Below are 24,208 nucleotides of genomic sequence, written 5' to 3' on the forward strand. Positions count from 1 at the left end.
CAAGAGCATTGGTTTCTTTTAAACATCTATTTAACATGGCCACGAAAATAAAAACGCTCCTCACAGTAATCCTGGCAGCAAGGAAGCAGGTCATGTAGCACAGGTCAGTAGGAGCACATTAGGGAAAAAAAGCAACCAGTATTAATGATAGCTTTAATGGAGTTTATCTACAGTAACATTCTAAAATGAGTTTCCTCCTATAATCTTTTCCTCCTGAAGTTCAAAGTTAATTGTGGAGAGTTGTTGAGAGGCAAACAATTAAGCTAACAACAGCAATTAAGATTACTTAGCTGGTTTACCTTTCCTGAGGTAACTGGAAGACACTCAAATCATAACAAAGACAACTTGCTAACCATAAGATGAACAAAAAATGAGATTAATATCTGAAACATCCATTTATCTGAAGAACAGTCATTCTCAAAGCTTACTATGCACACTATGAGATCCGGTTCGTTTTCACAACCATCTTACACCTATTTTAAGAGGCCCTTGCTCATTTTCGAAAGATATGAACACCATTCATGACTGTCTTGATCTGCAGCTCCTCACCATTTGAGCCTAAATCCCCCAGTGGAAATATCTGTGCCTTCAGCTGCTGCTGCACAAACAAGGAGCCTCACACACAGCTTGAACGACACAGGAGAACTCCTTGTCTTTTCACCTGATGTGCTTTACATCTACCTCTTTGCTCCTGACTGTGTCGCATTAACAGGGACTTAACTTTGCAGTTGTCAAACTAAAACATAAACTGGTTAAAAAGCATTCCTCTAGACCAAGCAACTTCATTGAAAAAAACAAGTTGATGTAAAGCACATGGCATTGAACTAAACCTACAGAAGACTTAATTTCCCGTTATTCTCCGGTTTTGGTTGCTGCAGGTGAGTAGCAGCTTGTTTCCAACATGCATTAACCAGCAATCTGGAAACTCACACTAGGCTTAGGAGTCCCACACATCAGTCTGTAACAAGCATTCAGGAACCTTTTCCCACCTGCAATGCTGCCCTGTAACACTTAAGGACATTAGCACATAATCTGTATATTTTAACACAGAGTGATTTTTTTGCTTGTTCTCAGTGCTAATAGCAATTTGTAATTAATCAAAGGAAAAAAGTAAGATAAGTGTGGAAAGCCAGAAGACTTCCAAATATACAGGAGAAATGGACTAAATTCATTCTACTTTGGCCTTCCATGGCATAAAGTTCCCAGAAGTATTGAATGCCAGATATTTAACCCAACTCTAAACACTGATGGACATACTCTGCTAAAGTATAGACCCACAACAAGAACTCTTTATTCCTGGTGAAATTCACCTAAGCATGTGATCAGAAGTTAACATGCAAAACATCTATTTCAACTTGCACCCTGTAAGCCAACAAATAGTAACAGCCATTAAAAATACACTACATATTTGACCAACATCATCAGATCAATCAAAAGCTAGAAGACTAGGGCAAGATTTTATGCTAAAAGAACAAAATAACCCAAAGCAATCGTGCAGAATTTGCCAGTAAAGGATAACAAACTTCATTTGCCCACATGGAAGTCACAACTAAACTTCTGGAAATGCTTCTTACACTAGTAATTTGAAAAACCACATTCACCGCAGTTAAGCACACTACATCATCCCACTGAGACTTTAAGTATGTATTTAAACCAATGCAATTACATTAAATTTTCCATGTCTGCTACCTTTATTGAAATTCCTCTGAAGACTATTGCAGGTTCTGCATCCGTTCCTCCTGAAATATCTGATGCGCAGGTGCCTCCTACTGTCAAACTTGAAATACTACAACCTGATCCTTGAAAGTCTCTGCATCTAAGATGCATTTATACCTTGAGTTTTTCCATCTCCCTGTTCAAAGTTCATACTGGTAACAGAAATGTTTGGTTGCTAGATACACTTGTCTCCTGTATCAAAAGCTCCCTTACTTAGGCTCAAGTAGTTGAAATTTTCCAGACATAATCTTAATTAAAGAGCAGCTACGGAACAAGTAATGAGTGTTCCTTTTAAATCCTGAGACAAGTTCAACACTGTTTTGGGAAGCCACCGTAAAAGACTAAAAAGCCCATAATTTTACTAGTGTTTTCCTGGATAACGAATTTGCTTGACACCAACTATTAGCAATCAGTTTCAAAGAGATGCTAACCTTCTGGGCAACAACCCTTAAGCATCATCATTTCGCCCATTACTGAGAAGTGGCTATAACAGAAAAACAGTTAAAAGGGAAACCTAAAGGATGTACAAGCTGGTCATTGCTAGACATAAGGAAGGGTCAAGGGCTGAGAAATACATGACAAAATGAATGTGTTGCAATGTATGATTAAAGCAATTAGTGATTACTTATTTTTCTTGACCTTTATCATCTAATGGAACATGCTGCTGACCAAACACTGAAAGATGCTGACCATGTTGATCACTGAAAGATGAACATGTCATCCTGGGGGAAGATCTTTCCTTTCATGAACTCAATCTCACAGACACCTGTATATACCCCATAGTAAACCAGGCATAGATGCACACAAGATTTATCATAACTATCAACCATACTGCCCCAGACCTTAGCATTCCCTGGAACCCATGGTAGTACCAAAGAAACTGCGCAGTGCACAGACTATTCACATTGCAGCTGCTCCAGCCTGGCTTTTCCAAAGTCCCTTGCTCTTCAGAGTTAGAGGTATTCCAAGAACATTAAGAAGTACTTAAACACACATTGTAGAGCAAAAGCCAGTTTCTAAGAGGGCTTAGAAATTTCTCAGATTTGACCAGCAGAATAAAACATGGTGCAAGTACAGATCATCCCATTTCTCATCAACTGCAGGGTAAACAGAAGTTTGGGCAGATAATCAACATTTGAGCCTATAAAAGCAAAGCTCATGACAGCCAAGTTCAGGAGCTACGCCCTCTCTGCAGCTGCAAAGACAACTCTTCTTGACAACTCCACACACTTTAGTTGGATTTTTGCGAGAAGAGGTCCTTCTGACGCAACCCCGCGCTCCCTGGGCACCCACTTCTGGTATACACCAAGCAGACCGAAATGTGGAGTAGCTTATCTTTTGTTTGGTGTACTGTGTCTTGTCTGCTTTACTTGCTCTGATTTTCCTATAAAAGCTGAGACAGTTCACATGCGGAAGCTACTAGGTCTGAGCAGAGGTCTAACAGGGGGATTTAAGGAGTAATGAACCAAGTCTTGTCCAACATGCCACACAAATTTCCAGCTCCTCCTGATAGTGTAACAGGAGACTTACTATTTCCAGTAGATTTATGTTCAGTTTAGGCAAGTATAAGGTAATGACAACTTCTGTGACCTGTACAAGAAAGTATAGGATTGGATTGATCTGCACGGCATGAAGTACTATACAGCCAACATATGTGTCTCTAGCTCCAGGCCAGCAGGCCACCAAGGCTGTTACACAGAGAAATGCCTTCATCAGACTGTCCCCTTTCTACAGAGGAGCTTAGCATTTTGTTTCCCTGTGCCACTGTGAATTCCACGGAACAATCCGCCTGCCCAACACAAGGCAAAAGGAAATCTCTGGCAGAGAAGCTAATAATCATCCATTTGCATCCAAGTTCCCCGTCAATTTCTGAATCAGGTCTACAACAATGGGTCTTAAAACACAAAGTTTAAGTACCAGTTTGAAGGCAAGGATGAACACATTTGATTCCCAGTTTTCAATCTTCTGTTGTTTGTGGGTGTTTTTGATGTGGGTTTTTTGGTTTTGTGTTTTGTTGTTTGTCTTCATTTAACAAATAAAATCATGTGAAAATTACAATCTCTGCTAATAGCTTGGGACACATCAGTTCCAAGAGTAAAACTAAGAATCTGAGTTTATGAAGCTAGTTAGCTATAGGAGACAATGGTAATAACAATTGCTATGCCTACTGTTAAAAAAACCTCAAAAGGCAACATTTCTAACTACACTTGACATCATCCTTCTCCAGACAGTAAAACATGAGAATGCTAAGCTTAAGTCTGTTCTAGTTTATTTCAGGATAATTTTGAGATTATTTATTGTTTTTAACATTAGCAAAGTTATACCAGCCAGAAACACTCTTCAGTGCCAATGAAAGCTAACCTACATTTGCTGAAAGTGTAGAACTACCCAAGAAGCATCCGTCTCCATCAAGCATAAGCTCCGAGCAGACTTCACTGTCATCCAAAGTCTCCATTAACTCTCCTTCCGTTGTCCTCACCACCACCCCATTTTTCCTTAAAATAATTCTCCCTTCAAACGGTAACCAAAACTGGACAGAAGACATCATTTACCCAGATCTTAAACTTGGGTGCAGTTCTGCAACAACTGACCAAGAAATCTTGTTTCAGTGACACATTTTCCTAGCCTGAACTTGTTAACAAGGTAACTGATCCCCCTCAAATACTAAATGAAGAGTTTCTCTACTACTGGTATAACCCCATGAGAAGTGAAAAGAATGAGTCACAATACTCCAATCAATGTTGAAAGTTTAATGTTCCTGCTACATACTGCCTTTCAGAATTGCTAAACAAGTGTCTTTGAGCACAAAACTACGTTAAGCACCAAAACAGTTTTTATTTAACTGACACCGTAAGAACTGGCACCTCATTTTGTACGATTATAACCTTCCTTTTGATGCAGTCTGCAGAGCACAAGAACTGCTAATTCAGAACTAGCAAGTCAATCTAGAGAGCAGCTTACCGAAAATCTGTTGACAGAGATGGATTCATGGCTCTGGATCTTGCAGGCTGCAGGTGAGCTTTGACAACTACAAACTCCCCTTTTCAAATTGTGCATCCCATTGTATGATATGAAGATATTAAATGAGAAAGCCATCGAAAATTACGTAACAGTAACTTCTGAAATTCAATAGACAACTTTCAACAGTGCTTTCTCTTTTTAAGATACATTTGCCAGATGCTGTTAATAAAAATGGGCTAGATCTAAGTAAGGACTTCAGAGACTTCTCATATCAAAAAGTATGAACCCCAAAGCCCCATATTAATGACTGCTCAAGCTCATAACATACCATCAGTGTGGTCTTCGCATGCCCTGAATTTTAAGATTAAGCTTAACCCTGGGAGACATTTAGAGAAGAGACCAAGTGAAACACAAACTGGCAGGGTCAGGATCTATATAGGAACACAACTGCCGTAGAGTGTGATGTTAACTTTTCATTACTCTATCTTTCTACACTATGATCTATGCATTACCTAAAAAAAACACCTAAGAGCAGAGCTTCAACAGTACTGTTCTATACACAGCTATAGGTGGCAAGAGCTCCTGCTCCCAAGTCCATGAAGAGGAGAAAGATTAAGCCTGACAGGGATTCTGAAATGAAGCAGTATGGTATTTGAGCCTTCAAGGAATTAAACAGAAGATAAAAATCAGTTTAGTCAGATCACATTCAACCTTGCTCCTTTCAGGGGAGCTGAGGATTCAGAAGGGCACTTGGGATAAGCTTTATTCTGTATTACTTACCCTCCAAGCAAGAGACATGCTAAAGAAACTCTTACACCAGCCTTATCCTCATGTGGCTGTTGCCTCCTGCTTGCCCTACTCTTTTCAGCCCTTTAATCCTTTACAGCTAAGTCCATGTATCAGTGGCAAGGAAACAAACAAGCAAAAAGAAAGGCAAGGAAAAGAAAGAGCAGCCACTGCAAAAATGGATCCATGCTAGCTGGATCTTTCTTTCCAGCCCTACAAGGACCTTCCCATCCCTCAGAAAGTTATCTGGGTACTTGCTTAGAAGATGAGAACTTCTACAGTTACGTGAATGACAAGATGACACAGACTACAGTAGCATCTTTTTGACTGGGAAAACTCAAATGGAAGGCATCTGGTCATAGTTTCTTCAAGCTGAATGCATTCAAACCCACATCACACCAGCACCTCCACTATTAGGCTAGAGATAAGGTTAGCATGAGAAAGATCTAGCCCATGTTTCAACTGACAATGAACATCAATACAAAGTATGAACCAGAACATGTAGATACAAACATAGTGAACAAAACTTTGGCTGAGAAGAGGGGATTCCCTTGGGATTTGTTTTCTCCTCTGTAGATGCTTGATACAGTGAGTACAAAGTAGAATACAGCTAAGTGTTCTAGCACTCCCTTAGGTTGCAGGGCAGGTTTTGTTCAGGACAACCTAGCTCCGCCTACACAGAAATCCAAGGCACCTCTCTTGGCTCCAGAATTCATACTAATGACCAGTGCCTTAGAGTCAGGCACAGCAATACTGAAGTCCTTTATCAGATCTAGCCCCACTTCAAAAACCTGTATTCTCCAAAATGGCAGCGTTGACCAATCACTGAAACATCTAGCTCAGATTCACAAGTATCACACTGCAAGTGGAAAGCATGGCTCAAACTTTCCAAACTATTGTGTTTGGTTTTAAAATGCTATATAATTTACTTCTCAGTAACTCTCAACTTTTGTTTCTAGTGAAGAGTGAACTGCAGCATGAAAGATATGCCTTACCAGTTTACACATGCAGATACACACATCATAATAAAACAAGACTAGCTTCTGAAAATACTAGGTTTTATTCACACCCCAGTGGTAAACAATAACCTTAATATGATGACTAGGTTTCTTTTGTAGATCACTATGTCACATAAAATACAAAACCCATAGCATAAACAAGCTGACAGTTATGAATGTTTAATGTGGTCTCATTGGAAATTAAACAAGTTATACTAATCTTCTGAAGTAGTCAAATTCAAAATGCATCATCATCTCCTAGTTAGTACAGGTCACTGCCAGTTCTATAACAAAGTAATGAAGGCACAGCTAGTGCAAGCAGACTTAAACCCGTTCCAACTACTGGGCTGAAAAATACTTTGGTTGGTTCTTCAGGAGAGAAGTTTTCTCTAAACAAATATTGGTCTCAGTTAACAGTTCTGATAATCTTCACAGCTGCAGTCTAATAGCTACGTGACAAAGACTTCACAAGAACCAAACTATGTAGCAATGAATTAACATTCATGCTTTAGGGGATTTACTGCATTCTACGTATTGGCAGAAAATTATACTGTTAAAATGCTAGGTAGATTGAACCTACATTTTAAACTGGTTCTTATGTGTTTGATTTTTTTTTTTAACAAATTGGTTACTTAATTCTACCAAGATACAAAACATAAGGCTGTAAGTAACTAATAGTTGTGTTTAGGCTATTACAGTGCAGGTAATCCTCAAGGCCACATACACACTGCTTCACTGCTGCTTGCATTCTGCTGGGTTTTGATCCTTCTGTTGAGGAAAAAGGAAATATCAGTTTACAGATATCAGTGTTTTTAAAGAACTATTAATACCACTAAGCCTACTTTCTTAAGTTCCAGTATTCAAGTTCTTCCTTTATCTTTTCCCTTAAACTAATTGCCTATTATTAGCAATACCACTGTCTTTAGATGTGGCAACATAACAGAAGCAGCCCATCTTCCAGCTGTTTCATTTTGATTCCAAAACCTTTTTCAATTGGAAGCAATTTGAATACACTACAGCAGATGGAACATAACCAACAGGCTGCACACTCTGATAAACACTTCTATACCCTACATCTTTCTAGGTACAATACTGAGATTATGTAATTCTTTCAAGAGTACTTCCATAGTGGCTCCAACCACTTCTACTGAAAAACATGCTGCCTCCCCATTAGAAATCGCAAGCACACTTCATAGCAGACATTCTTCATTCCCAGACTTTATTTTCATGACTGCAACTTTCACCTACCACCATTAGATGCTTTTGGGTGGCCAAACGTACCTTTTCTTCAGCTAGGAAAAAAATCTATGAACCCAGTAGCTCACAATCACTTTTCCAGCAAACTGAGCCGGACTAGTGACTTGCCCTTCCCATGGAATAAGAAAGCAGATAGTCATTCTCAGCTATTCACATTTCAGCAGTTGGCTGTAAACACATTCCTGAACCTTCACTTCTACCTCAAGCAATAAAAGACTTGCTATTATTTATCCTGAAGAAGCCTCAGTTTTATGCTCTGCTGGAAAAATCTGTGCCAGAGTCAGCCTGGGACAGGTTCCCAAAACTGAACCTGCATCATGCAGTTCTCTGTGTGGAGTTACAATTATAGAACATTTTCACCATTAGCAGCAACTTGCTGCAAGACAAGCTTATAGAAAACCAAGCCTGACTAATTTCAGTGCTCAAAGCCAAAAGTCACTTCTATAAATTGATTTTTGGAGAAAGAACTTCAAAGTTGCTCTACCACTATTAGCCTGCCAGAACTGGGACAGAAATTGCCTTAGCCAAAACATACTCACCTTAGGAACTACTGATTAAGTATTTAAACAAAAAAAAAAAAAATAATCAAGATTTAACCTACATAAATTTTGTACATGTTGAGTATGCATACACAAAGTTCAAATAGTCTTTGTAATTCCTTACTTTGGGGTCATAGTCAGGATCATTTTCTTCATCTGCTTCTTCTTCCCCCTCCTGAAAGAAAACACTTGTTTATGTTACTCTAGCTTACACACATTCAACTTCCTGAGCCATTTTCATTAAAATTAAGATTAAATTATGCTCTTAAATACACTACCACTTTAAGTTACACATATTGCATTAGTTAGCCCTCCACAAAGCACATCATCTTTTGACATCAGTTGCAACTTCATTTGTAAGATAACTTAGGGTGGTCTTCATTTGGTTTGGGCTTTTTGCTAGGTTGAAGTGTTCACCCTAGATCCACAGAATTATGCGTTGTCTCTTACATTCCTAAGTAATACTTAGTGCCCAGAGTATTAAAAAACTAAAGGAACTCTTATTTCAGATAAACTACAGAAGGAAAATTATTTAAATCAAGGCCACCTGTCAACTTACCTCATCATCTGCCTCTTCACCTTCTTCATCATACTAGAAGAGAAAATAAAAAGGTTTTGATAGGGTCATAAATGCAGCTGTTTATGGCTCAAGTATAGCCAGCTAACTCAAGTAAATGCCAGAGACCATATGGTACTGTGCTCTCCAAGAGAACTTCTTATTGACAGATTTAAAAGCGTTTTCTTTATCAGTGTGAGCAACACACAATCTTTTAAGCTATGCTCTGGCAGAGAAAACCATCTAGTTTAAGTTCCTTACATACAACACTGGAAGAGCTTAGTAGACTGCGATAAACCGCCTGGCCTGTGGAGTGTCTCAAAGCCTAAGGCAATTTGTACAGTCAGTTACTTCCCTCTTCTCCATCTCCCAGGCCAGAGCTTTGGACTAAGAGCTACCATTTTACATTCTAAAAACAAATTTTAAGGCAGGACTTACCTAACCTATCTTAACTGTCAAACTGTCCTTCTTTGTGCAGTGGCAAGAAAATATTTTGCCCACATGAAGTTCTGGGGGTTTGTGGTTTGTTTGCAAGCTTGGCTCTTTTACACCACTTAATTCAAGCCTTTGCAGAGCTCACTTTGAATATTTTCACATGATCTGAATGTGCTTATCTACAATTTTCTAATAAAAATACCCTCCAAAAGGATCAGGCTTGAATCTCAAGGAACTTAGTAGCACAGTATCACTATAGGCACAAAGAACAGACTGAGCAGGTAGCTAAGTAAGACTAATTTTGTTCTCTGGCAGCTCATTATAGCTCTACCAAAGTATGGGGTATGCCACCCTAGGAATGCCTTACACACAAAAGCCTCCTCAGACATCCTCTAAATGTTCAGCTTCTACCATTCCTTTTACAATGAAACTCTGGAGTCGCTACTTCAAGGATTAATTACTTTTGTGATGCTCTTTACTCTAGGAAGTTCAGCTGAAACTAATGTTGATACATCCCATTCTAAAGATACCGACATTTTAAGTCAGAAATTACCCAAAATCTTTAAGTAGCTTTATTTCAAAGTTTTTAGCATTTTAAAAGAACGCTATACTTACATCATCATCGTCATCTTCAATAGCTTCTCCTGTGAAGTACAATACTGATCGGGGGACTATACGTTCACGCAAGAAATGACCTATTTCAAAGTCTGCAGCAAGGATTGCCTCAGCATCATCATCCTGCATAAAACAACATTATTTCCTAAATCATAAGCTGTTAACTACTTTTGACACAAAACCACAAGTTGCACAGACTTTGATGTGGCCAAATTTACACAAACCCCATGTGCTGGCTTTTTTTCTTTTTTGATTCAGGACTTGCTTTATAAGATTTAAATTGTGGAGCCAAGTTTTATACTATATACAGCCTATATGCATTATGAAGGGGGGACTGCTTCTTCAGTAGGCTTAATTACACAAAATTGTGGAGTTTAAGTTTTATTCTTCCCCACCCCCAACATGCCTTTAAGTAGAAAAAACTGTTTGATACCTCCCAGACTTTAATTTTTTTTATGCACGATACTTATAAGAACTAACTACTAGCCAGGTAAGCCTATCTAATTAAAAATTTTACAAGTGACTTCTGATTATTACAGTGCATCTCCTCCATGACTCCCACTACACTGTGAAACACATAAACACCTAAAAATGTTCTCTGATGCAATTCCAGGTTTTCACTCCTTTCGTTTATACGCAAGTGTTGTGCTGTATCTGAGAAGTTACCTTCAACTCAAAAGGCTTCTTTTAAATTTGTTATAACATTACAAACATACAGCTTTTGGTGTCCATGTCACAGAGTTTTAACAGCATGCTTCTGAATGCTTTAACCAGATTTCTCACTCAAGCTACATAATGTACTCAGCACTTTAAAGTGGTTTACAATAACATAAGCTTATTGCTACGGTCTTCTCCTGGTGAGCACACAGAAGAGCGGGCTCTTAGGTTTCTATTCTTGCTTTATTACCTTCTCCAAGAGTTAATAGCTTGGGAAATTTTTAACAGCATAAAATACAAACCGGATACATGCAGCCATTAGAGAAGTTCATCCAAATAACGCCCAAACAAACAGACCTACACCAGCCATTAGACCAAAGGCTAATAACAAACATCACTAAATTTATACAACTGTTAACACCTCCCAAGGTAGCTTTCAGGAAGGGTAAGTTGTTGAAGTTTACTAAACTAAACTCTGTGATCCAACTCAACAAATACTTGTTTTAATAAAGAAAACACAAATGCACACTATTCATCACAAGTATTCTCAGTTAAATACAGAAAGTTAAAGCTGAAACTGTTTAATAAATATCCAAACAATTTCAACCAACATTTTGCACATAAAGGTACAAGTACTTTCACTGGAGCTTGCCCCCCACTCTCATATTTTAAATAAGCAAACTTACCAGGTCTCCACTTTCTGGAACTGTAGGAAAAAAAAAAAAGAGAAGAAACAAGTGAGTGAAGTACAAACTACATCTGAAGTTAATGCAGATAAACTAATGTTCAGTTTACCTTCAGGAGGACTAAAGAAGTTGAAGAAAGAATCATTGGAAACAGTTTTTGTCACTGTTCTAACTGTTCCACGACCCTTGTGTTTCTGCTTCTTCTTAATGGTTTTTAAAGTAACATTTTTTCCTTTTTTCCAGTCTATTTGGCAACTGAAGAGGGAAGAAAAAAAAGCAGCTGCAGCTCATTATCATTCCACTTATTTATTCAGTGCTATCTTTTCATTACTTCATTCATCAGACCCAAGACTAACAGTTTCATGTTATGATTGATGTGTTTTCATACAAAAGTTTCTCCTTCCCCACTCAATCTAGTAAATGCTATTTTCATTAGCTACCAAGTTCTGCCTAGTTTCCTATCAAAGAAGATCACTCCATTTTTCGAGCTACATATCAATTATAAAGTAATGTTATATTTGGCCAAGGTTTACCACACCTACCACTGTAACCCGCAAGTCCTTAAAATAATGCATGAAACAGGTGTAGTTTTGGGTTGGTTTTAGTTGCCTGTTTGTTGGGGTTTTGCCACCTTGTTTTAGTTTGGTTTTTTGTTTAGTCATTTTTTGTTAACTCTATCCTGTTTACTTTATGCAAAATCATGCCCATAGACTCGTCTCATAATAAAAAATTCTGCAGACATGTAAATGAAGTCACATCCATGACTGTCCTTATTTGTGCAAGTTCCTGATTAGATTCCTTTAAAGACTCAAAGGAAGTGAGTGAGCTGTTCTGGGATAAGAAAAAGCTGTCTTAGTTAAAAGACAAAACATGGACTAAGAATAAGTCATTTTCACATCAGCAGAGTGTCATCTTACAGTGACCTCTGCCAGGATTTACGCTTTTCAAAAATTGTCCAAACTGAGGAAGACAAAAACAGTTTGACCAAAGGTACTCAAACACTTAAGTTTAAATCTCACAGGATATTTGCAGAAATATGTTACATTAAGTGACTGGGAAATGCAGTGGTAAAGGGAAGTCAGTATCAGTAACTGCAGAATAATATACAGAAAAAAACAACCATGACTATGAAGCGATAAGACTCTAAAGTAGTTACACTCAGAAGAGGAGTCAGAACATTCAATACACATTAACAGGCTCTACACAGAGACCTGATGTAGCCATAAGGCTAATTATATACAACCCAGATTTCTGTCACCTTTCTGTTCACAAGGGACATGTACAGAAAAAGACTATTTAGTGTAAGGAATAACAGCTAATTTGGAACAACAGGCATCACTGAGAAAGGAGTATGACAGCTCTTTAAAATTACAAGGAAGCTGGAGCTAATATATTTAATTTCTCAATTTCTTAATTTCTCAATTTCTCAAATGGATCAACTGAAAAAAAGACTCAGAGGCAAACCTTCAACACTTGTAAAACAAACTGGACAACTGCAGTATGGAAAGAAGAACTGGAACAGACTTCCCAAAACACTGAGTGTCAAATACAAAAGAGATTAAAAGTGATCAAATGAATTTTGAAAAAAGCTAAAGGCCTACAAAAAGGTAACACCATCCAATCCAGCTCTAGCAACTGCCTATTTCTAAATAAATACTGATTAGATCTTTTTATTTATATGCATATATAGTACATGTGCATTATATAAAATATCTAATTTTATATACTGCATTGAAGCTACTGAAAAACACTGAAAAACTTAAGTCGAAGCCAGCTGTTTACAAGTTATTAGGTAACAGTCTCTTTCCAGCACCTTCCCAAACTGCAGGCCTACAGTTGGATAATGCTACGGAAAAAAATGCTATATAGCCTTAAAGTTATTTATTAGCACTTACCCTGTACAACCCATGATTTCTGGTCCATCAAAGGAGAAGGGATCAGAATCGTCTGGCTCTGACCTCATTCTGTATGTCTTTGTCAATACTTCATTTGTGAAGTAGTCATTTGGTTCAAAATGAAATTCTAATGTGAAACTCTTAAAAAGAATTGCAGAGCATTAACTTTAGCAACATATACTTTTAATTTCTAAATACCTAAAATCTAAAACCAAAAATACACATGGAGGGAATATATCTACCTCCTCCAATACTGAAATAGTGCATATACGTAACTTGTTCTAGAATTTGCTGACCAAGTTGTACAATAAATCTTCAAATGTTTTCATTTACCATATTGATCTTGTGCTTACTTCTACTTATTAGTTCACATATTGCTTGCAGTAATGACATAAGACCTAATGTACAGCTGTCTCGGTGCTAACCTATAGAGAACATCTAAATTTAAAATATTAAAACTTCTCAAGCTACCTGATTTCTGGCAAGGGGAATTATATCCAATTATATGCAGCAGCTATACAGAAAGTACCTGAAGGTATCAAAATTTAAAGGCAAAACTTAGTCATAAGATATTAAGGCCTAGTTATTAACTCATCAGAATTTGAAGGTTAAATTAAGTATAAATTCATTCATATGGTACTGCAAGACTAGTATTAGTCTTTGTACTGTTCTTCAGAAGACAAGCAGCTGCGTATTTCTCATGATTGCCAGAAGACAACTGGCTATCACAGACCATGCTACTAATATACAAATAAATCTTTAGATAACACAAAAGTAATCTTGTTTAATTGGTTAAACTGACCATAGGCTGTCCAACTTCTGAAAACTTCACTTTTATATCTTTTAAGTGTTTCAGGATAGGTTCGTCATGTTCCTACAAAGAAAAACACAGGTCATTCCATTTTCATAAGATTAAATTGTACACAGATTTAAGACCCTGCAGAGATGAAAAGCCAGTTTTAGAATGAGTTTTACATAGCACAAGAACCTTGTTAAAGCACTGAAACACTTTCATAAACTTGACCAGCAGATGGCAACAACGACTGCACAGAAAAATTTTCACTGTAGTACACAACCTAAACCCACGCATCCGCACAAACACCAAATACAGTTTTTACCAGTATCTAATACACTTTTGATGCCCACAATCTTATAAGTACAGAAGGCGTATCAGTAAGGTAAAAAGTTCAACAAATAACACAATAAGAAGGTATTTCAGAGTGCTCTGTGCTCTCAGTTGACATCCAAGTACTTGATCCCTTTTTGCTCTCCTAGAGACACATCAAGTAATGTACTGTTGCTAATCCTTTCTTAAAGACACTTGGATTAAATATTAACACAACTTTAAACAAACCTGGACCACCACTTACCTGAACCATATCACTTAGCAAGTCCACGTTCTTGAATACTGTCAGCCAAAACTCAGGAATTCCTTTAGGGTCTTCCTTTTCTTCATCTTTTTTTTCCTCTTCAAGCTTGGCTTTCTCTTTCATTTCCTCCTTGATAAAAATTTTAGTTTTTCTTAATTTTAGGAGAGTGACCAGAAGGTTCATTAACAGTTTTATGTTGATACAGAACAGATTAAGTGTCACGTGCATGCTTTAAGCAATCAAAGAATTATGATAATTATTGTAAGTAATCATTATGTACCTAATTTTATTTTTAACTTTAGTTACTGTATTAAATCTTATTTCATGCTAAAGGTTGAAATACTGATGAGAACAGCTTAAGATACTCACTGAAATTTCCTCTTCAACATCTGCTTTCCATTCACATTCTTCCTCTGTAGGTTCATAAATTGCATTGATGATTTCACTTCGCTGGAAGATTAAACCAAGAATATGTTCAAATTTCCTAGTTACTGTAACCAATAATGTCCTAACCAATAAATTCCTAATCCTAAATTTACATAATTAGAAATATATTAACTACGTATCAAAACTTTTTCTTCCGGTCCTAGAAGACAACTCAGCAATTAAGAGCTTTTTAATGCACTAAAACAAACACCAAAGTTACAGAAAGGTTACCACATCATCTGATATCTGCTCAATTAACAAGATGAAACCTGGCATATTGAAGTGATTTTGGTAACCACAGAACAAACTGAACCTTTCTCCCCTTTAATCTTAGCTCATATTCACATGGATGGCAAAGCTGTATCAACTGAACTGCATAGGCACCTACAAGACCAAAGTAGTTCAGAACATGAATAAGCTTTCAGTTGATATTCCCCTGTGGCTTAGCTAGAGCTTTTAAGTACAAAACAGATTAGCATTAAAATACCTTGTCAAATAAGGGCTGATAGAGAGCAGCATACTTTCTTTCCAGCTCATGAACTTCCTCATAGAACTTTGCTTCTATCTGTGCACACTGAACTTGAAGGTTCTTGAGAGCATTCACACGTCTTTTAACAACTTTAGGCAAGCTGAAAAATTCAGTGACAGAACAGTTTCTAACACTGCATTCTAAGCACATGCTGACCCCTCCTTACCCAGTCCCCCTGCAAATTAACCAACTTGCATCAAAACAGATTTGACACTCTATTTTAAGCTTTAGAAAGCTGTACAAATCAAAACTATGACTTACAAATTGAAGCTATCACCCATTGCACTATGCATATTGAAACTGTTAGCACAGGCTTTTAAACTGAGACTTAACCTCAGTTAGAACCAGAGTATCCCAGACACCTGGGTTTAATCATTGTCAATCATGAGACAAACTTGTACAACAGAACTTCATACTAAAACCCAAGTTTTACTTTATCGACAAACAGCAGAGTAAATTCATGTGATAGAGCATAATTAAAAAAGGTCTTATCACTAACTGGCTTGTATTACGAAAGATTGTTCAAGACAATCGAGCTGTTCTTTGCTGAAGAAGGTTACCTTCAAAATTCACATTTTTTATTTCACCAAGGCAAGCAGCTGGTACTACTGCCTTCTAACATTAACTGTCACTCCCAAAGCAAGCCAGAACTGGTTTGCTAAATGAGCCACTGCATTATACATATGTAAAAGGAAAGCAATTAAGGCAATCTTCATCATAAATACTTGTCAGCTACAACTCTAAGTACTAGTTTCACTTTAGCAAACTATGGTAACATAGATTTACTGTTAGGACAAAGTTACATACATGAAGGTGACAAGCAAGATTCATGAGGTAGACTGCTGACAGCCTCCCTTGCCTGGGAGGCGAGACAAATTAGTTACAGAAGATTATTATGTTAACTTCTTATATTTGTTTTATTTAAGCAGTTGTGCAGTGTTATTTAGAACACAGTAGTGAACAACTGCTTTTAACTGTTAGGACCAGCTTCAAGTTAGAGGAAGTAACCAAGAACATATTAGCTTAAGTTACACAATGAGGGTTCATATTAATTACTAAAGCTCTTTTACATTTACCAGACAGAACAGGCACATCTTCCAATACCCTTGTTCACTTCAAAATGCAGAACCCTTCTCCTCAATACCTTTATAATCAACAAGAATATATTTCTGGTTGCTAAGATAATATGCATATAACCATTAAATCAAGATTTCCCTTAACCTTCCAATTTGGGCAAAAGTACATTTGTTACACTAACTACCAAAATGCTTAAATTTAGACATGTATGTTCACAAAGGGTTGATACCATTCTCATTACTCTGACATTTTTGAAGAAGTTACTCAAGTTAATCACTTGCTGTAATTTTATCTTCAAGTACAATATCAGATCTAACAGCAACTGTAGTAGAAAGTTCTGTCAGTTCAAGAAAAAGGTGCTAAGGAAGAAAATTAGTATGACCACACAGTTGAGTCATACAATGATCACCCACTTAATGCCACATGCATATATTTACACTATGAGTACTGGCCTTAACAATTGCATATAAAGAACTACGAAATTCCTAAGAGGTAGTGCCCCATACATTCAGAATGCTCAGTTCCAGTACGTCAGAGGAAAGATTTTAACCCCTTTACTAAAGAATCTACAGTCTTTTGCATGTGTCAAAGCTACATTTCATGCCAACTAGTGCATCACTATTTGTACATCAACTACCTTTACAAACTCTGTACTTTTTTTTTATAAAAAAGAAAGGCAGTTTCATGGAAGAAAGAGGTCTTAAAGTAAACCCAAAATGGAGAAGCAGACCGTGAAATCTGAACTGAACTTCACGAGTACAACAATGGCAAGTAAAAGCTGTTGCTTTAACTACAAGGCACTAGAAAAGGTTATCATCACACAAGACTAGAACCTCCTGTGAGCAGCTGATGTAAATTCTGCTCTATTAAAGTATGTTTCATTAGAATTATTGTGGCCAGGCACAGGTGAAGAAGTTACTGGATAGCTGCCAAGCAATTAGCAAGTTCTAAGCCTGAGCAGACAGATGCTTTCTTGGAACCTGTTTAGTTTCCTACCAGCTTATGCATCTAGTTCCTTAACAGCTCACATAACTGGCATTTAGGATCCTAGATTGCTGCTGCCTACTGTGCCATCTCAGTGTCTAGACTCTGTAGATGACTAAACTAAAAATAATACTTGGGAAGACATTTAAGAGCCACCTGTAAAGCCTGGTTAAGTAAGCACGCATATGTTGAGAAAGTGCAGACTCAAGTTACACGCATTTTCCAGTTCTTTTCATATTGCAAGCTAGGTAAGTGTTCGGTACAGTGGCAAAGTTGCAATGCTTTTGTGTTCAAAAATGCACTACTGCACTTAGAATTGATGAAGAAATGGTACAGCATGTCAGAGAGCAGCTGACTAGAAGAATGCCATGTAAATCAAATGTTACCACTTTTGTTCACTTCTTAGGTCAAGGATCTGAAAAGTTAGTAGACGTTAATTAAGATCAGAAAAAAAAACCCAAAACAAGAAAAATACTGTGTATAGAAAGCCTGTAGTGTATAGTATCTGGGCAAAAGAACGTGGGTACCCTTTGGCTCCATGCTCTTTACTTGGGCCAGTACTTATTAAGAAAGACTGTTAGTTAAATGGGCTTTTCTTCCGTGCTATCATCTATCACAGAAAAATGGTATTAGTAGGAGTAGTTCAAGTTCAGTTCAAGTTAATAGCAATGTAGGACTGTATCACAGCAAGACAGTTGTATGGTTTGTAATTCCCGTGGATGTGGTGAAATGTTCACACACAATCAGAAATCACATGAGAACCAAAAAATTCTGTTAATGCAGACCAAGTAAGGAGACCACATGATGTACTGCTAACAACATTCCTAATTTTATTAGCTAATGCTTACAGTCTAACAAAAATAATTACTGTATTACAGACAGCAGGTCTCCAGGTATTTTTCTGTACTTAACTGATTTTTTCATGATTAAGTGAAAGCTACAAAAGACATTCCAAGTAGCAGCAATATATCTTTTAATAGTGTGCCATATCATAACTGCATGAGACAAGGTCAGCCATTGTAAATATTAACATTCTTTTGTTTATAAAACCCCAAATAAAAACTCTACAATTCTACAGATGGACTATATCAGTTTTCCTGCTATCTGAGCAGCATAGTTTATGACTGAACAGATAATACTGTTCAGAAAGCAGAACTGTTTGTATTACTACTCATACTGAGCAAACACTGTACCTTTCTATGTAGCCTGTAGATGTGCCTACCAGACCATCAAGTCTTTCCTGAAGGGCTGCAAGAATCTGAGGGTTTTGCATCATCTGTACAGTCAACTGCCGAGCTAAATAAAAAAGAAATTACATTAAGTGCATCTTTTGGACTGATCTTGAATGAAAAGATATTTAAATACTACAAAAGAGCAGCACATTTAGTATATATACACTTGTAAAAAGAAAATAGGCAAAGCAGTATTTCAAATACCTTTCTATTTGGGAAGCATGGATCAAATCCATCATATTCTGCACACTGAAACAGCACCTGGATTAAAATGGCCACTACTCAGCAAGCTGAGTGTTTTGGTTGTTTTGGTTTTTTTTTGTTATAACGGAAGGTTTCTTGATGCCTCTGAAGGCATCAGTTTTGCCTTGACTGCTTTTACTTTAAGAAGGGAATAAAAACTGGAATGGAGATTTTCATTCCATTTTAGGTAAATGGAAGGAAATAAAACAATTTCAGACTTAAGATTTGTAAATCCATGTTTGCCTTATTTTTCCTGCAAAAGAATAAATTATTCATTAGTCTGACACATTACTGACTACTAGGTCCTTGAAGTCTACCATCTTCACCATCTTTAGAAAGCACTTTGTCCAAAATGGGAAACCTGTTTCAAACAATGAAAAACACATGGATTCCTAGCCCAAGATTCCATTATACATATTAACATCAACCCTTCTGCTCAAAATTTGTGCCTCAACCTGCAGAAATGAATTTCACAACTTCAGATTTTTAATACTTATTAATAACTGATTTAATACTAATTAATAACTGATCATAAGAATTTATGGTCAGTTCTTATCATGCTGTTTTGCCTTCTTCCCCCTATCCCCAACATCTACAAATAGGCAGACAAGTACTTTGCATTCCTTGTAAGATACTAGGTTTATACAGCATTCTTCTGACACATTCAAATTAGAGTGAAGGTTCTGAATCCTTCCTGATGCATAAAGCTTTTAGAAATAGCATACCATTTTCTATTTCTATGCCCTTCACTACAGTACCCACATGTGAATATTCTCTTCCACTTTTATGTCCTAGCACTGAAATTCCATGCTGAAAAGTCATGTTTCAAGTGACATCCAAAAGAGCAGTCATGTTTCTCCATAGCGACTGTTTATATTACTGCATATAGCTGTAATTACTTCTTAAAAAGGTACTACCTCACATTAGACAACACTACTCCTCTTGTCAAGGTATCTAATTTTCTCTGGTCTTATTATTCACAAGTCTTCCCTATACACTTGAAAACCTACCCAGTTGTGCTATTTGGGTCTGTTGCCAGGTATTCTTTATTACCAAATCAGTACACACATCACACGATATGCCTATGCAAACAGCCATATTCCCTCAAACTGAAATCCAAACACATATTCCATTTTGCAAGTTCTTGGATTTATGAACACTACTTCTCCAAAGAGCCTTCTCCTTAAAGTATGACTGCTTAGTGCCCACAGAAGGACTTTGGACATACTTGACCAGAATTATCTAGATTTAAAAAAAAAAAAAAGTAAATCAGTATAACCTAAGGAAAAATTGTGCAGGAAGGATACAGCAGTAAACTAGACAAGCAAGAATTACAGATGCAAAAACTGCTTAGCACTGTGCCAATTTTCCCTGCTACTGAAGCATGTTTCCGATTTGTAAAATCCAATTCCCCTCCATGATTCCTATAGTATAATTTCCCCTCAGATCCCATTACAATAACTGGAAATAATCACTAGACAACCCCACATTATTCACCTCTAGGTTCCTTTGCAACAGCTGAATACCTACCATTTAATTACTGTAAGATGTTCTTCAGCTGACCAATGCGTTCCCCAGAATTTTGCAACCCAATTTGGAAAGACTTCTTTCAACAGATACAGCAAAGTCTCTAATATCACCTTGAGCAAAATTATCATACTTTTCCTTAGTGTTATTCTGTTCAAGCAATCACATTATGGGGCACTACCAGCAGTCCAAATCATTTTATTGCAGAGATTATTAGTTATTTCTCTTTTGGCTGTTTGCCCTTCAAAATTCTGCGTGTGCTCCCAATCATTAACTACAAAGCATGAATAAGACCATTCAGACGGAAAAAACATTCCAATACATGTTCAGGTTTTTTTGCTAGGAGGGTAGTGGGGGGGAGAGAATAAAAATGTATTGATTTCATTCAGTTTAAGAGTAACACTAAGCATGATTTTTCTTCTGTTCACAGTCAACTCAGCAGCAAATTACTGAGCAACTGATCAAAAAATAAGAGCAATACACATACGGAACTCATTTTTTTTCTACCCAAAGCTTCACATTTTCAGCTTTTAACTGATGTTAGCTTTGAAAGAATTTACTCACATACCCACCATAATCCTTTCTTTTCCAATTATACACCCTTACAGGTAGCCAGTGCTGCCTGAACTGGCACTAACCATGACTAAAATGAGCGAATGCAGACAACTAATAAAAATCACACAACTGGAAAACAAAAGAAAAATCTCACTTCAAAATTTAAATACAGTTGTGCATCACTAGTTATGTTTTACCATTTCCTATTATTTTAAGTAGTAAAATCCTTTCAATGCATTCATTAGAAAGCATGTATGCAACTGCTTACAATTTTCAAAGTTACCTTTGCTATTGGCGTCTTCACCAGTTTCTTCTTCTTCTACTTCTTCAACATCTTCCATATCCTGTTGATCAAGTTCAGACTGTTCTTTGCTATTAGGAATATTCAGTAACAGATCAAGTTAATTTTATAAAATACTATAATGAGCTTAAAGAGCTCAAATTAGAGATCATGTGGGTAGAAGCAAACTGTTGCATCAGTTTTGGTCTATGACAATCTAGAAGTCTAAATAACCAAAGCCAAATCTGTCTTCATAGATTGAAGTTCTACATCAGCAATCTCAGAACTGTTTAAAGAGCTAGCAGCTTTTCAGAATTTTGAAGAAGCCTTTTTACAAAAGAATTCATTCAGCTCCTGATCATATCAACAAGTCAAAGCCTTTTTATGCTCTATACATCCTCTTTGTTAAGATGTGCAGGCCTTGAGAACTGAGGGTAGGTTTACCTAAACTATACTCTGAATGCCATAAAATGAGCCAAGTATAGAAAACAAATCTACATACAGTGAAACAATAATAATGAGCAGTGCTAACATTGTTTTCCCCTCCAGAACACTAACTAACATAGTATATTGACTGGTGTCTTGTCTTAGTTTTGGATTTACTTACAATTAATATCCCAAACCCAACTTAAAAATTCCACACATTATAAACCTCACATCTTGCCACAGTGTGAAGATCATTACCTAGACCCTGTCTATCAACTATCTGGAGATCACAGCCATCTGAAGCACAGCAAAGGACATAGTAAGAGCCAGAGTAACCTACAGATTTTACTTACTTGTCTATGTCTGCCATTCTCCTAGATTTCAAACCTAGATAAAAAAAAAGAACAGCAGCATTAGACTTCACTTACAAGGTCTACAGGCAACTGCCATAATCCTAAAAAAGAAAAAAAAAAGAAACATAAACTATGTCAGCTTAAGAAACAGTATAAATACATACTATAATCTGAAGAGTGGCTTATCTCCTATACACTTTGAGCCCTCACTTTAAAGCATACAAAAATACTGAAAAACTGTCCTGGTTTAGAACCAGTAGATCTGCTCATATAAATCTAAGTACCAGCAAAATTCCATGTTGCATTTCTTATCATAGGACTGTACTAGTACCACAGATTGAAAACTAGCCTTGTTCCAGTATAAAAATCAAAATATAACCCAAGAAAAACTGAAGCAAAAGGGGTGCCAGAACCACGTTGGTAACCGTTTACTCCAGCATGTAATTACAGACAGAGGATACATACAGCTAAACCAGTTTATTTTAACACTAAAGAAGACTTTTGTGGCTTTACTTTCAATCTCAACTTTGCAAACATAATCCAAGTAATTCCTCAGAATACCCAGAGAATAATAAAGTGTAAGAAAAGAACTGATATCAGGTGCCAAGCTATTTAACAAGACTAATTTCCATGTCCTGAATGATCAGAATTTCCACAGGTATCTCAGTATCATCATAAACACATTCCAGACAAAATAACAAGAAATATGTTGAGACTACTGCAAATCTTGCATACTACTAAGCAGCTATGTTCACAAATGTATTACAAGATGAAAAACATCTTCCACCAGAAAAACCACACTTCAGTCTATTCTCCAAAGAGATGTTTTGGGTAGCTTCAAATCAGAGACAATACTATGTACAAGAAAACACTGTCCTATTAATGCTGTCTTAGGTCTACTAGTTCAAGGAAAAACAAGTACCAAGAATAATCCAATGGCCCAGGAAGCACAGAAACTACTGCTTTAAGCCCCCATTTTAGCTGCTGCCCAGTAGGCTAAACAAATTTGAGTTTAGTTCAGGAAGTTTAACTCCTTATAATGCATGCCAATGAAAATTTTAGTCAGTGTTGCCCCAGTAAGATCAGCACATTAACAGTCAGGAAGAGTCATATTCTAATATAAACTTCAGAATTTAACACCAACATTCTATGTATAAAATAGAATATAATAACACCACATTCTCCTGGTGTTATAACTACTTCCCAACAATTACATGGGAAGGAAGTATGATGTCTTCATTTAGACCCATAGCTTTACAGTGCCAAGGAAGTATTTAGGAGACTGCACATAATCAGAAAACTTCAATTCCCCAGTATTCAGGAAAATTAGAGAACCAACTAATGGTCAATTTATTTCAGAAAAATACAGTATTTGCTATCAAATAGAATGGCAGCACTGCTGTAAACAGAAGGATAGCTAATAATTCAGTAAAAAACTGAGGAGTTCCAGTAATATATTTTACTCATTTTAAGTTTCTCAAAATTCAGATCATGTTTGCCTGTACAGGGCCTTCAGGTTTACATACAGATGCAAGCTTCCTATACGGCAATTCCAAAGACTGTCCTTTGGATGCCATTCTCAAAAGACAGCATAGACCAAAGATCTACAGAAACTGAAAACACAGTACAACTAAAACTCTTAACTTAGATACCTCTGTTTCTTAAGTAACATAGTTAGCATTATTTCTGATATGCGAAAGTTCTTATCCATGCAAAATACACAATCTTTTCCTTACACATTTCCTTTTATCTTGTTCTTCACACAGGCCCTTTTCAACTGACAGTATCACTGTACAAACAAGCACAAGAAGCACAGCTCGCCCGTCTTTCATCGTCACAGAATCATCATAGAATAGTAAGAGTTGGAAAAGACCTTAAGATCATCTAGCTCCCCTGCCATGGGCAAGGACACCTGACCCTCAACCTTGTTCACACATTTTTATGCAAATGTGACAGTGATCATATTCAATAACTATTATTGCTCCCTGCAGAGACCAGCATTTCCTCTCTCCATTCTCCCCAGCAAATACAGCTTTCACTTTCCATAAAGCTAGAGGCAGTTCTTTCAAAAGTGTGACCAGTGACAACACAAACCCCATAGTCAT

General features: G+C 36.9%; 1 protein-coding gene across 3 annotated transcripts in view; it reads right to left on the reverse strand.

The window, feature by feature from the left end:
• Nucleotides 1-6,504: 6,504 nt before the first annotated feature.
• Nucleotides 6,505-24,208, reverse strand: part of NAP1L1 (nucleosome assembly protein 1 like 1) — a 29,366-nt gene continuing 11,662 nt past the window's right edge. For 2 of the 3 annotated variants that reach the window (XM_065669215.1, XM_065669217.1), the window contains exons 2-15: nucleotides 22,104-22,137; nucleotides 21,328-21,416; nucleotides 18,681-18,783; nucleotides 15,385-15,526; nucleotides 14,841-14,921; nucleotides 14,472-14,600; nucleotides 13,904-13,975; nucleotides 13,102-13,241; nucleotides 11,316-11,461; nucleotides 11,207-11,226; nucleotides 9,864-9,986; nucleotides 8,817-8,849; nucleotides 8,382-8,432; nucleotides 6,505-7,229 (exon numbers count right to left, since the gene is read on the reverse strand). In XM_065669215.1, coding sequence (XP_065525287.1) covers nucleotides 7,194-7,229; nucleotides 8,382-8,432; nucleotides 8,817-8,849; nucleotides 9,864-9,986; nucleotides 11,207-11,226; nucleotides 11,316-11,461; nucleotides 13,102-13,241; nucleotides 13,904-13,975; nucleotides 14,472-14,600; nucleotides 14,841-14,921; nucleotides 15,385-15,526; nucleotides 18,681-18,783; nucleotides 21,328-21,416; nucleotides 22,104-22,120 — 1,182 coding nt within the window. In that variant the 5' untranslated portion in view covers nucleotides 22,121-22,137 and the 3' untranslated portion in view covers nucleotides 6,505-7,193. The remainder of the gene's footprint in view (nucleotides 7,230-8,381; nucleotides 8,433-8,816; nucleotides 8,850-9,863; nucleotides 9,987-11,206; nucleotides 11,227-11,315; nucleotides 11,462-13,101; nucleotides 13,242-13,903; nucleotides 13,976-14,471; nucleotides 14,601-14,840; nucleotides 14,922-15,384; nucleotides 15,527-18,680; nucleotides 18,784-21,327; nucleotides 21,417-22,103; nucleotides 22,138-24,208) is intronic. The other variant, XM_065669223.1, reaches the window with a different exon arrangement.

This window comes from Lathamus discolor, chromosome 1 (assembly GCF_037157495.1).
Source record: "Lathamus discolor isolate bLatDis1 chromosome 1, bLatDis1.hap1, whole genome shotgun sequence".
NCBI classification, from domain to species: domain Eukaryota; kingdom Metazoa; phylum Chordata; class Aves; order Psittaciformes; family Psittacidae; genus Lathamus; species Lathamus discolor.